The sequence below is a fragment of the Thamnophis elegans genome, chromosome 5 (genome assembly GCF_009769535.1).
Source record: "Thamnophis elegans isolate rThaEle1 chromosome 5, rThaEle1.pri, whole genome shotgun sequence".
Classification (NCBI taxonomy): domain Eukaryota; kingdom Metazoa; phylum Chordata; class Lepidosauria; order Squamata; family Colubridae; genus Thamnophis; species Thamnophis elegans.
The window spans coordinates 98289832-98304994 of NC_045545.1; the positions used below are offsets into that span (position 1 = coordinate 98289832).

The 15163-nt window shown below is 42.1% G+C and overlaps 1 protein-coding gene across 1 annotated transcript in view; it reads left to right on the forward strand.

Moving 5' to 3' along the window:
* Window positions 1-5085: 5085 nt before the first annotated feature.
* TM9SF4 (transmembrane 9 superfamily member 4) overlaps window positions 5086-15163 on the forward strand; it is a 39046-nt gene continuing 28968 nt past the window's right edge. Inside the window, exon 1 of the mRNA XM_032218383.1 lies at window positions 5086-5172. Within this exon, the coding sequence (XP_032074274.1) occupies window positions 5152-5172 (21 nt within the window). The 5' untranslated portion in view covers window positions 5086-5151. The remainder of the gene's footprint in view (window positions 5173-15163) is intronic.

Consider the following 15163-nt stretch of genomic DNA (forward strand, 5'->3'; position numbering starts at 1 on the left):
CGACACGGTCGTTCAGTGAATCCGGCTTCCCCATTGACTGCTTCTCAGTAGGTCGCAAAAGGGGAAGCCGTGACTGCGGGACACCGTCGTAAGTATGTGCCAGTTGCCAAGCCTCTGAATTTCGATCACGTGACCACGAGGAATGCTGCAACGGTCGTAAGTGTGGAAAAAGGATGCCGAGTTCCCTTTTTTCAGTGCCGTCGGAACTTTGAAGGGACGGTTGTATGTCAAGGACTGCCTGTGTATATTTTGATTCATGAGTGGCCTTCGAAAAGCTTCGCCAACTGATTCTTAACGCTAGTTTCCCATTTCAAGACTATTAAAACACGGGGGAAGCGTTCTGCATTTAATGAAGATGGGATTCCCTGCGGAGATCCAGATTAGGGGAGGATTATGAGGCAATGGCACGTTTGAAATCATTGTAAGATGCAAATAATTATTATTCTAATAGAATGAATAGATAACTATTTTCAATAAAAATTGAAATTCAAAAAAAATAAAAGGAAAGTATTCTTGGCTCTTACTTGGAATTGATTGTCATTGTTTTATCCTTGTTTTGTATAAGGTACAATATGACAACGTTCACTGTTGTTTTATGATGATTGTATTTTATCATTGTGATCACTTCTTGTGCTTACTTATACACCAAGAGGTTATGTGTCAGGGACAAATTCCTTGTGTGTCCAGTCACACTTGGCCAATCTATTCTATTTTACTCTTCTATTTTCTCTATTCTATTCTACTCTACTCTTCTATTCTATTTTCTCTATTCTAATTTATTCTATTCTATTCTCTATTCTACTCTACTCTTCTATTTATTCTATTCTATTCTTATTCTATTCTCTATTCTACTCTATTCTATTTTCTCTATTCTATTCCAGTTTTTGTCTATTCTATTCTACTCTTCTATTTGCTCTATTCTATTCTATTCTCTATTCTATTCTCTATTCTATTCTACTCTTCTATTTTCTCTATTCTATTCTTATTCTATTCTAATTCTATTCTATTCTCTATTCTACTCTACTATTCTATTTTCTCTATTCTCTTCTATTCTCTATTCTACTCTACTCTTCTATTCTATTTTCTCTATTCTCTTCTCTTCTATTTTCTATTCTACTCTACTCTTCGATTTCTCTATTCTATGCTATTGTCTATTCTACTCTTCTATTTTATCTATTCTATTCTATTCTCTATTCTATTCTACTCTTCTATTTTCTCTATTCTATTCTTATTCTATTCTAATTCTATTCTATTCTCTATTCTACTCTACTATTCTATTTTCTCTATTCTCTTCTATTCTATTTTCTATTCTACTCTACTCTTCTATTCTATTTTCTCTATTCTCTTCTCTTCTATTTTCTATTCTACTCTATTCTTCGATTTCTCTATTCTATGCTATTGTCTATTCTACTCTTCTATTTTATCTATTCTATTCTATTCTCTATTCTATTCTCTATTCTATTCTACTCTACTATTTTCTCTATTCTATTCTTATTCTATTCTAATTCTATTCTCTATTCTACTCTACTATTCTATTTTCTCTATTCTCTTCTCTTCTATTTTCTATTCTACTCTACTCTTCTATTCGATTTCTCTATTCTATTGTCTATTCTATTCCACTCTTCTATTTTATCTATTCTATTCTAATTCTATTCTATTCTCTATTCTCCTCTATTCTTTTATTTTCTCTATTCTAATTCTATTCTATTCTCTATTCTTCTCTACTATTTTCTCTATTCTATTCTTATTCTATTCTAATTCTAATTCTATTCTATTCTCTATTCTACTCTACTCTTCTATTCTCTTCTGTTCTATTCTATTATCAGATTTAACAGATTAACAGAGTTGGAAGGGACTTTGCAGGTCATCTAGTCCAACCCCCTACCCAAGCAGGAGACCCTGCACCCTTTCTGACAGAGGACGGTCCAGTCTCTTCTTGAAAACCTCCAGGGATGAACCTCCCACAACTTCTGAAGGCAACTTCTGTTCCATGGGTTGATGGTTCTCACTGTCAGAAAATTTCTCCTTGTTTGTAGGTTGAATCTCTCCTTGGTCAGTTTCCATCCATTATTCCTTGTCTGCTTTGGGGAATCGCTTGACCCTCTCTGTGGCGGCCCCTCAAATGTTGGAAGACTTCTATTGTGTCTCCCCTGGTCCTTCTCTTCCCTAGACCAGCCATGCCCAGTTCCTGCAACCATTCATCGTATGTTTTAGCCTCCAGTCCCCTCATCCTCTTCGTTGCTCTTCTCTGCGCTATTCCCTTCCATTCTTATTTAAGGTGTTATTATTTCTAGCCACCACATAAGATTTATTTTCTCCTTAAAAATCTGTCCCTAACCTAACCTGTCTACTTGGAACTATCTAGCCTAGTTGTGTCCACGTGAAACACATCCACAGTTATTACAAATACATGTGTGGCTTCAGGGAGGTTGACAGAGATCACACATGATGCTAAAGCTAATTTGTACATGTTTTGTTAATACTTTATTTGAACGTATAAACCCCATACACCAAGCAACAAACTTTGGTTTAGATTTATAGGTAATTCTCAGCTTACACCCACAAACGAGTCCAAAATTTCTGTTGCTAAGCAAGGCCGTTGTTAAACGAGATTCCCCCCATTTTACGACCTTTCTTGCTGCAGTTATTAAGTGAGTCATTGCAGTTGTTAACTTAGTAACATGGCTGTAAAGTGAATCTGGCTTCCCCTTTGACTTTGGGTTGCAAAAGGGAATCACAGGTGACTCCGAGACTCTGCAACTGTCATAAGTACATGCCAGTTGCCAAGCGTCTGAATCATGTGACCATGGAGATGCTGGAACGGTCATTAAGGGTGAAAAACGGACGTACTAAGTCACTTTTTTCAATGCCGTTGCAACTTTGAATGAATGATTGTAACTCAAGGAATACCTGCATTAACGTCTCTTCAGATGTTATATTATTCTTTCCTAAGGATTGGGTTTCTGATGATTTGTTGATATGCCTGAAGATTATGGTTTTGTTTGATGCTTTGCTTAAGTCCTTTTGCAAACCACAAAAGTTTTCAGACTTCATTTTTTTCTTTAATAACTCCTTACTTTCCATGACAACCATTTTTCGTCTCCAAACACCTCCCTTATTTTTAGCTCTTTTCAGAGAAAACAGATCATCCCATTTTGGTTGGGGAGAAAATCTTCAAAGGACTAATGGTATCTATCAAATTTTAAACCCTAAATCTTGAAATTAAAAAACTTCAGTGGAAAAGGTATCACCCACGATCTGGATTGATTTGGGCTTAGTGTACCAGGTCTGTTCCAACCACTGTATGGGTTGTCTTCGACTTACAACCATTTGTTTTGTGACCATTCAAAGTTACGACGACACTTAAAATGGTGCCTTATGACAGTTGCCGCATCAGAATTCGAATGCTTGGCAACCAGCCTGTTATTTATGACGGTTGCAATGTCCCTGGACCATGTGATCACCTTCCCTCTGGATTCTCGCAAACAAAGCCAATAAAGGAAGCCAGGTTCACTTAATGACCACATGATTCACTTAACAACTGTTGAATGAAATGTCCTTCTGGGTTCAGCTCCAAGTGGGGAAAAAGACACTGGAGAGATGGAGGCTGCTTGGAAAGATGGTTTATTGTTGGACAGGACCACATGGCTTGAGCCCTGAACAGAAAATGTGATCACATGCTTCAATGTTGGTGGAGAAGAAGAGAAGGGCTGAGGGAGGGGCTTGCTAGGCTTTTATACCCTGTTCAGTCCCACCTCTCTGTTTCCTGTTCCTATGTAAGAAATGTATTCTGACTGGTTGTCAGGCTCCCATGGTGCCATGCAGGGGGCTACTCTCTAGGCTGTGATGAGTTCTCAGTTGCCTTGTGGTCAGTTGAGTAATATCCCTTCCCCCTACAGCTGCAGTGAGGAGAAGTCTTTATTATGTAAAGTGGGCTAGCCTGGCCATCTTAATGGCCCATTAGCTGGGGATGGGCAGAAAGCTATAGGCAACTATTCTGTCTTTTGAAACATGTTTCTTTTCACATCCAGAGAAATATTCTGCCTTTTCAATATTTCCTAGGATATTTCATTTTTCTGGGAGAGGGCTGGATGATAACTTCCCACACAACCATGGCAAAAAGGCAGTAAAATGGGGGAAATGAGTTTGTACTAAATCCAGCGTCTCCAACCATGGCAATTTAAAGGCTTGTGGGACTCAACTTGCAGAATTTGCTCACTTAACGACTGAGTGCTTGCTTATTGACTGCAGCAGTAACTTACAAGAAAGGGAACCCTGAGAATCTAAAATGGGTATAGAAAAATACACATTTACTGGAGAAGACGCTCCTTAAAGCCCGATTCTGATGATTCCTGCCTTTAGAGCCAATGCCTAAGCAGGGGGTTGGACTAGAAGACCTCCAAGGTCCCTTCCAACTCTGTTATTCTATTCTATTCTACTCTATTCTTTCCTTATTCTATTCTGTTCTCTTCTTATTCTATTCTATTGTATTCCATCTCCTATCCTATTCCATTCCATATTCTATTTTATTCTATATTCTTTCCTTATTATTCTATTCTGTTCTGTTCTTATTCTATTCTGTTCTTATTCTATTCTATTGCATTGTATTCCATCTCCTATTCCATTCCATATTCTATTCTATTCTTCCTTTATTCTATTCTATTCTATCCTATCCTATTCTATGTTGGCTCTTGACACACACAAATTGTCTCCTTTTAAGACCTTTAAAAACCTCCTCGTGAATATCCAGCAATGCCCTTAAAAAAGATGGCGCCCACTCTCAACCTCCACGCACGAAGAGGGCGCCTTGCCCGCCATAAAAATGGCGCCGCCTCCACACGGAACGCGCCCGCACCAAAGATGGCGGAAAGAGCCCCACTCCGCCAGCAGCCAAGATGGTGACAAGGTCCAAATCCGGAAAAGGCCCAGCGCTTCCCTTTTCCCAACCCTTCCCCGTCCCTTCGGCGAAGGGGTTGCAACTGCTAGCCTGGACTTTCCCGAGCGTGGTGGGGACGGGGAAGTGTCCGAGGACCAGGCCGGGTCGGGCTGGGCCTTCCAACCCAGCCACGGCCGCCGTCTCCATGGCAACCGGCAGCTTCGGCCAATGGGGAGCCACTTCCGGCGACGTCGGCGTCGACACGTGGATCCAAGATGGCGGCCCCGGGGGCTCTGGTGAGTGGGGCGCCGGCGCTGGGGCCCTGCGGGAGAGGCCGGGGGAGGCACCGGGGGTCTCGGGGGGGCCTCGGGGACGCCCGGGCCCTTCGGAGAGGGCCGAGGAGGAGCTTGGGACCCCCTGTCAGGGGAGGGGCATCTCCCCCCGCCACCTCCCCCCAAATCCCCTCCCTTCCGCAGCCAGGAGGGTCGCCTCAGGGGGGTCTCGTGAGGAGATGTAAACCGCTCCCCCCACGTGGCAGCCCCCCAAAATCTCCCTGAGGGGGTTCTTAGGGGCTCTATGAAGACACGGGGGAGGGGCTGAACTCCTTTGACGGTCTGGGGCTGGCAGGCCGTCCTCGACTTACAACCGTTTCGCTTAGTGGCCGTTCGAAGTGACAGCGGGGCTAACCCCCCCCAAAAAAAGGGGGACACAATTTTATATTTAAATAGTGCCCCTTGCTGGGGATTTACTTAATTTGGGGTGCTTGGTGTCGAACTGGGTTCCCCTCCCCCCCCAAAAAAAACCAGGGCGGGTCCAGATGGATTCTCATCTCCTTTTTAGTACTTTTTGTGGATTTTGATTGATTGATTGATTGATTGATTGATTGATTATGTGCCATCAAGTCATAGTTGGCTCTCAGTGGCCCATAAATAGAAGTCTTCTCCAGGATGATCTGTCTCCAACCTGGTTCTTCAGAACTTCCAATGATGTCCTCACCTCTACTGTAATTGACACCATCCACCTTGGTCTTCCTTTTAGCAACCATATGGATTGATCTTCTCTGAGGCGAATTGTCCCCAACCAGGTCCTCCAGGTCTTCCAATGGTGCTTCTCACCATCACTTCGTCATCTTACATAGCAGTGTTTCTCAACCTTGGCGACTTTAAGTCCTGTGGACTTCAACTCCCAGAATTCCCCAGCCAGCACAGCTGTGCTGGCTGGGGAATTCTGGGAGTTGAAGTCCACAGGACTTAAAGTCGCCAAGGTTGAGAAACACTGCTATATAGTGTTGCCCTTGATGTGTGTCGTCAAGTATGAAGTCATAAAGTCATCATTGACCCTTGGTGGACACATATGTAGATTTTCTCCAGGATGATCTGTCTCCAATCTGGTCCTTCAGGTCTCCCAATGGTGCCTTCACTAACACTGATTGAGACCATCCATCTTGGTCTTCCTCTTCTTCTCCTCTTTCCTTCCACTTTTCCCAGCGTTATGGACCCCTCAAAGGAACTTGATCATGACATGGATTGATTGATGTGCCATCAAGTCAGTGTCACCTTTTATGAACCATATGGATTGATCTTCTCTGAGGTGAACTGTCCCCAACCGGGTCCTTCAGGTTTTCCAATGGTGCTTCTCACCACCACTTCATCATCTTATATAGCAGAAGTCTTCAAACTTGGCAAATTTTAAGACTTGTGGACTTCAACAGTTGAAGTCCACAAGTCTTAAAAGTTGCCAAGTTTGGGGACCCCTGTTATATAGTGTTACCCTTAATGGTGTGCCATCAATTATGAAGCCATAAAGTCATAGTTGACTCTTGGTGACACATAGATTTTCTCTAGGATTATCTGTCGCCAACCTGGTTCTTCAGGTCTCCCAATGGTGCTTCTCACCAATACTGTAATCAAGAACATCCATCTTCCTCTTCTTCTTCCCTTCCACTTTTGCCAGCATTATGGACCCCTCAAAAGAACTTGATCATGACATGGATTGATTGATGTGCCATCAAGTCAGTGTCACCTTTTAGGAACCATATGGATTGATCTTCTCCGAGGTGAACTGTCCCCCAAATAGGTCCTTCAGATGTCCAAATGGTGCCACTCTTATATACTGGGACCTTGATGATCTGCAATCAAATATGAAATCATAGTTGACTCTTGGTGACACATATATAGATTTTCTTCAGGGTGATCTGTCTCCAACCTGCTTCTTCCAGTAGTGCCCTTACCACCATTTTAGCTGAGTCCATCCACCTTAATCATCCTCTTCTTCTTTTCCCTTTCCCAACATTTCTCAAAGCATCTTGTTCTTAACATTGCCATCAAGTCACTCTTCTTTTAGTAACCATATGGATTGACTTTCTCCATGATGATCTGTCCCCAGCTAGGTCCTTCAGATCTTCTAATGGTGTCCTCACTACCAAGGTGTCAATCCACCTTGGTTGTCGTCATCATCATCATCATCATCTCTTTCCTTCCACCTTTCCCAATATTATGGCCTTCTCAAAGCAACTTGGTCTTGACGTTGCCATCTAGTCACTCTTGACCTTAGCAACCATATGTATCCCCCTCCCAACCTGACTCATGTACCCAACCTGACTCATCAGGTCTCCTAATAATGCCATCACCCGCATTGCATACTCTTATATACTGTTGCCCTTGATGATGTGCCATCAAGTATGAAGTCATCGTTGACTCTCTTTTTTTTTTTAATTTTTATTTTATACACATAAGCACATCAACAGAACACATAAAGACATTAACAAAAATAACCACATAACTTAAAAACAACATAGGAACAATAAGTTCCATCGTATATCATACAGCAGTTCCGAATCGGTTTCTTTGCAGTTAGTGTTTTCCCTTCTATACATTTCTATCTTGCATTCATGGTCCCCTTATTCGTTATCCATTTTTATGTACAATTCTATATTTATTTATACTTAGCTACTTATGATCAAGTATTATTTACCTATATTGTGCTTTATATTTTTACTGTCATTTATTCTCTTACATACAGTTATAGGTATACATTCACATAGTTATTTTTTTTCTTTGCCATTCTTATACGTTTGTTATGCCATTTGAAAGATTATAAGGTATAATTTGGAATGTATTGTTTACCATCCTTCACACCTGCTATGACACCACCTTATTTTCTCTTTCCTTTCTTTTCTCCCTCCCTTCCTTCTCTACTTCCTTCCTTCCTCTTCTCCTTCCCCTTCTTCCTTCTCTTACTTCTCCCCTACTCCTACCTTCTGTCTTCTCCTTCCTACCCTCTCTCCTTCTCTTTTTCTCTCTTCCTCCCTCCTCTCCTTCTCTTGGTGGCCACATAGATTTTTTCCAAAGTGAAACTTCACTGTCACCAACTAGTCCATCAGAACTTCGAATAGTGCCCCCTCATCACAACTCAGTCCATCCATTTGCTATGGTCAACCTCCTCTTCTCTTTCCTACCACCTTTCCCGACATTATGGACTTGTCAAAGTAACTTGGTCTTGATAGCGATTGATGGATGATGTGCCATCAAGTCAATGACACCTCTTAGCAACCATATGGATCAATGTTCATGTTGCCTTCTCCACAGAGAAAGGATTTCATATGGATTATTTTTCCACGTTGACTCTTGCGATCACATAGGTAGATCGTCTCAAAGACAGATTCTCCCAAGACAATATGTCTTCAGCCTGGTCCTTTAGGTCAGGGGTCTCCAACTTTGGCAACTTCTAAAAGTTGTGGGGAGTTGAAGTCCACAAGTCTTAAAGTTGCCAAAGTTGGAGACCCCTGCTTTTAGGTCTTCCAACAGGGCCATTGAAATGGAGTCACTCCACCTTGCTGCTGGTCATTCTCTTCTTCCTTCCACCTTTCCCAACGTTATGGACTTCTCCAAAGCCTGAGGCCTTCTGAAACATCTCATGTGTACAGCAAACAATGATTTCCTTATTAAAGATGTTAACTTCCTTAAAATAGGTTATTTTTTATTTATGTTTCCAGTTATCTGTGATGGTGATATGATTACCTATCAACATATACATTGGATTGCTTCTGGTGCATTATTTACATTACCTGTTTGAAAGTTCATTTTAATACTTTCAGCACCTCCTTTTATTCTCTTTTAAATTGTCGTACCTTCTAGAGCCTTTAAGGGAGATGAATGATTGGGATTCCCTGGGACTAATTTATTCTTATAAATTATTCTCATCCAAAAACGGCTGATTTTTACATTGGCTCCCCCCATCCCTTATATTTACAAATTTATTGTGACTGTATTAAGGTGTTCTTTTCTGATTTTTATGTCCGTGGTAGATAGAATGTGTGAGGAACTTTTCACAGAGTCCTGTTAAAATAATTGGCCTTTTCAGCAAGTTTGGTGGTGGTGTTAGTTTCAAAGTCGTGTCCGACCCATCGCCATGGACAACGCTCCTCCAGGCCTTCCTGTCCTCTACCATCCTCTGGAGTCCATTGAAGCTCAGACTGACAGCTTCGGTGACTCCATCCAGCCCCCTCCTTCTCTGCCGTCCCCTTCTTTTGCCCTTGATCGTTCCCAGCATGAGGCTCTTCTCCAGGGAGTCCTTCTTCCTTCTCATTAGGTGGCCCAAGTCTTTGAGTTTCCTCTTCAGGATCTGGCCTTTTAAAGAGCAGTCAGGGTTGATCTCCTCTAGGACTGACCGGTTGGATGGCCTTGCAGTCCAAGGGACTTCAGCAAGATTATCTGTACTTAAACAGCAGTGGCTTTTGTATGAAAGGTGTGTGATAACCCTCAGCCACTGCAAGTTGCAACTACTTAAAATATCCAAATTCAGTTTGAATAGAGTCATATTATCCTGTAATTGGGATGGATCATCTTTTAGGGGTTGCTAAGGGAAGAAGGTTTCTCATTTCCCCTCTTCTCCGAGCCACAGAGGATGTGGCGGAGACAGGATAGAAAAGTGGTTAAAAAGAAATATTGATCTTTGAACATTTTGGTAGCGTGGGAAAGCTCTGAATCCCGCCACAGATTGCTCAATGCCGTCTGGAGCTTCCCCCTTGGGATGAAAAATTCCGTGGGATCAGGAATGAAGAAATACATTTTAAAGTGTGGAGGTTTTGTAATATCAAATCACCCGAATTTATTTTATGAAGAGTTCTGATCTGGAGAACTTGTTAAAAAAGTTGAAATATAGAACTATATCAATTTTTATATTAAATTGGTCAGCTCAACCTTTGAATTGGTTCTTCATGGATGGAAGGAAAAACAACAGGTAGTCCTCGATTTACAATGACTCGCTTAGTGACCATTCAAAGTTAACAATGGTACTGAAAAAAAGTGATGACCAATTTTTTCACACTTACGACCGTCACACCATCCCCCCTGGTCACATGGTCAAAATTCAGACGCTTGGCAACTGGCTCATATTTATGACGCAATGTCCCGGGGTCATGTGATTCCCCTTTTGCGGCCTTCTGAAAGCCAAGTCGGTGACGAAGCCGGATTCACTTAACAACCTTGTTAACTCACTTAACAAGTGCAGGGATTCACTTAACAACTTGTGTTACTAATTTAAAACTGCGATAAGCGTTTGTTTCACTTATCAGCTGGCAAAGGAAGGTCATAAAATGGGGCAAATCTCACTTAACGACTGTCTTGCTTAGCAATGGAAATTTGGGGCTCAGTGGTCATAATTTGAGGACTACCTGTGTTCTTCTGAAGTAGGCGGTTCCAGTTCGAATGAGTGGAAGGAGCAATCAAAGACGATAATTGCTCCCTGAGGTGCTTTACCATCAGGCTGGGTTGAGGTATCAGCAGTAGCCCAATGATGCAGGTAGTCCTTGAGTTACGACCACACAGTTGAACCCCAAAATATTGCTAAGTGAAACGTTGGTTAAGTGGAGTTCGTCCCATTTCAGGACTTCTCTCGGCACACTTGTTAAGTGAATCATTGGATTTGTTAAGTGAGTCATGTGGTTGTTAAGTGAAACTGGCTTCCCCATTGACTTTTCTGGTCAGGCGGCCGCAAAAGCGGATCACATGACCCTGGGACGCGGCATCCGTCGTAAGTATGAACCACTTGCCAAGCATCTGAATTTTGATCAGGTTAACCACGGGGATGCTGCAATGGTTTCAAGTGTGGAAAGCGGGCATTAAGTCAGCTCTTTCAATGCCCTTGCAACTTCGAATGGTCACTAAGTGAATTGCTGTAAGTCGAGGACTTCCTGTCCTGACTTAACACCCCAGGTGGAGCCAGAAATGTTATCAAAACCCTCCGAGCCAGCTCCCAACTAAATCCCTTCGAGACACAAATGTTTTTCAGAGATTCTTCTGCCAATCCGGGATTTGTGGGAAATCTGCCTCGTCTCCTGCCAGGGAGTGCCAGGAAGGGAAGGGTGTCATTATCTACCACAACTGGTTTGCCCCGCTGCAGTCCTTCCTGAATCAGGAAGTGTGACTCAGGCCCTTGTCACCTCGCCATGTCACCCGTCAAGGCCCGCCACTCTGCACGCAGCACCCTCTGAAAATGTTCCAGAAACTTTTATTTCCTGCACAGACTAGAAGGAGACTCTTCCTCATCGTCTCCTCCTCCTCCTTCTCGCTCTTCCAATGCTGCACATATGCAATTCTTGCTGTGGTCAAGATGTATAATATTCAGTATTTTTTTTTCACTTTTGTGATAATTTTTTTTTATTTTAAACACCTAAGCACATCAACAAAAACAAACACATAACTTAAAAACAACATAGGAACAATAAGTTCCATCGTATATCATACTGCAGTTTCGAATCGGTTTCTTTGCAGTTAGTGTTTTCCCTACCGTACATTTCCAACTTTCATTCATAATCTCCTTATTCGTTATCCATTTTTATGTACAATTCTTTATTTATTTAAAGTTAGCTACTTATGACCAAATATTATTTACCTATATTATGCTTTATATTTTTACTGTCATTTATTCTCTTACATACAGTTATGGATATACATTCACATAATTATTCTTTTTCTTTGCCATTCTTATATTATTATTATTCCATTTGAAAGGTTATAAGGTATAGTTTAAAATGCTTTGTTTACCATCCTTCGCACCTGCTAAGACACCACCTCGTTTTCTCTTTCTCTTTCTTTTCTCCCTCCCTTCCTTCTCTACTTCCTTCCTTCCTCGTCTCCGTCCCCTTCTTCCTTCCCTTACCTCTTCCCCACTCCTACCCTTTTTCTTCTCCTTCCTACCTTCTCTCCTTCTCTTTCTTTCTCTTCCTCCCTCCTCTCCTTCTCTTTCTCTCCCTTCCACCCACCTTCCCTTACCTCTCCTCCACACTTCTTCCTCTCCTACTTTCTCTCCCTCTCTTCCTCTCTCTTCTACCCTCCACTCCTTTCCTTCGTCCCTCCATTCTCTACTTCCTTCCTCCCCTCCTTTCCTTCCCTTCCTTATAATATTCAGTATATTGTCCCTATATCATAACCATTCTGATATAATACCTAGTAGGAATAATTCTGGCTTAAACTCTATATGTTGTCCGGTCATTTTGTCTAAGCACATATGAATTTGTATCCAGGTATTATTATTTTTTAACATTTCAAGCAGTTTGGGGACATATTGCTAAACCTTTTGGCCAATCTTGCCTGGGGGTGGGGTGGGGGCAGATGCCACCTATAGAAGACTTTATAGAGATTTTCCTGATACGATGTGTTGATTGTCAATTTCCGATTTCTCTCCCAAAGCGTTTGCCATTTCACCAATTCTATTTTATATCCAAAATTTTTAGCCCATACTATCATCGCCTCTTTAACTTGTTCTTCTTCCATTTTATAATTTAATGCATAAGTGTATAGTATCCTTATCTGTCATCCGTCCCCATTAATGTCTTATCCAATGTTGCTAGTTCTGTATAAAAAACCCTGTATATAAACAATTAAATACGTTTTAAAAAAGAAGAAGAAACTTTTATTTCCAAGCGGCATCAGGTCAAGCCATGTAGTCTGTAGAGATTCTCAGTCACCCAGGTCATGATTTTTTTTTTTCAAGAGACAACTGGACTTTCTGCCTTTTTCTTTTAAGATGTTTCGCTTCTCATCCAAGAAGCTTCTTCAGCTCTGACCGGATGGTGAGGAAAGGAAGGATTTATATCCCTTGCAGACAGCTGGTCATTTGCATCCTTTCAGAGGGTCGTTGAAGCACTTGGGGGTTTATCTCTGTCCTCAGGGTCACCTGAGTGGTGCAAATGGTTCCTGTAGCCTGTAATTTTTCCTTTGGAAATCCATTCCTGCTCCCACCCCCATTCCAAGGGTCTTCATCCCAAATTGCATAGCTAAAAGTCTGTAGAGATTCATCCGTCATCCAGGTCAAGGTGCTTTTTTTCAAGAGACAACTGGACTTTCTTGTTCTTTCTTTGAAGGCGTTTCGCTTCTCATCCAAGAAGCTTCTTCCGCTCAGACTGAATGCTGGGGAATGGAAGGATTTATACTCCTTGCAGACAGCTGGTCATTTGCATCCTTTTAGAGCAGGGGGGGTCAAACTTAAGGCCCGGGGGGGGGCTGGATCCGGCTTCCGGGGTGCTAACAATAATCCATTTGAAGTGAAGAACAGCACAGGGGGAAAAAAGTGACTTAGGATCATTTTCCACACTTAAGAACCATCCCTGTGGTCAAAATTCGATGCTTGGCAACCAACATATTTATGATGGTTCTACGTGATCCCCCTTTTGCGACCACCTGACAAGCAAAGCCGATGGGGGATCCAGATTCACTTAACAACCGTGTTCCTAACCGAACAGCTTTCAGCTTAGCAACCGTGGCAAGAAATTGTCTCAAAGCGGAACTCACAACTCACTTTACAACTGCCTTGTTTAGCAACAGAAATTTCGATAATAAGTCGAGGTCTACCTGTAATAAGTCTTGCAAAGCTTTCCCCTGGGGGCCCCACTGTTTATTTCTGTTTTATACGGAACCCACCTATCCGTTTTGTAGAGAGGGCTAGCACAAGTCCCTGCCTTCCATGAGCTGGTGGCACCAACCTACATGTTAATATCTAGAACGCTTATTCTATCCTATTCTTATTGTGAGGGGGGCTTGGTGCTCTCTGAGTTTGCTTGTTTTCCTGCAGAAGGTTTATTGCTAGCACTGATGATGTTCCCTAGTTGGGTCATGAAATGTCTGCAAACAAAGGGATTGCATAGTCCTCCTCCTCCTCCACCACCACCACCACCACCACCTCCTCGCAGTCCACCCATCTTACAGCTGCTGAGGTTAAAATCCCCTGCTCTAAAATGGACAAACAGTTTAGAAATTTACCTCTGGAGGTAAGGAGAGGTGGGTGGAAGGGAGAGAAAGAGAAGGAGAGGAGGGAGGAAGGGAGAGAAAGAGAAGGAGAGAGGGTAGGAAGGGGAAGAGAGAGGGTAGGAGTAGGGGAGAGGTAAGGGAAGAAAGAAGGGAAAGGAGAGGAGGAAGGAAGGGAGAAGGAAGGGAGAGAGAAAAGAAAAGAAAGAGAAAATAAGGTGGTGTCATAACAGGCGCTAGGGATGGTAAACAAAACAATCCAAACTGTATCTTATAATCTTTTAAATGGAATAACAAAAGTATAAGAATGGCAAAGAAAAAGAATAACCATGTGAATGTATACCTAGAATTGTATGTAAGAGAATAAATGAGAGTAAGAACATATAGCACAATATAGGTAAACAATATTTGGTTATAAATAGCTAAGTATAAATAAATATAGAATAGTACATTAAAATGGATAACGAATAAGGAGACCATGAACGCAAGATAGAAATGTATAGAAAGGGAAAACACTAACTGCAAAGAAACCGATTCGGAACTGCTGTATGATATACGATGGAACTTCTTGTTGCTATGTTGTCTTAAGACATGTGTTTGTTCTTGTTGATGTGTTTATGTGTTTAAAATAAAATTTTATTTTAAAAAAGAAGAAATTTACCTCTGCACCATTGCTCTGCCCATGTTTCTACTCTACTCTGGGCATGCACAGAATATGTCCTCCCCTCCGGCATCACAAGACCCTCCCCTCCAATTCCCCAAGCTAAGACAGGCTCCTCCGCCCTGCAAACCCTCCTCCTTCTGTCACTGATGATGTTGCCTAGTTGGGTCAGGAAACATCTGCAAGAAAACCAAGCTCAGAGAGCACCAAGGACCCCCCACAGTCCTCCTCCTCCCCCTCCTCCAGCCCCACTTCCTTCTAGTAGTACTGATGGTGTTCCCTAGTTGGGTCATGAAACATCTGCAAGAAAACAAACTCGGAGACCACCAAGGACCCCTCATGTCAACCCTGAGCTACAAAGGTTCTCCTTCATTAGATCTT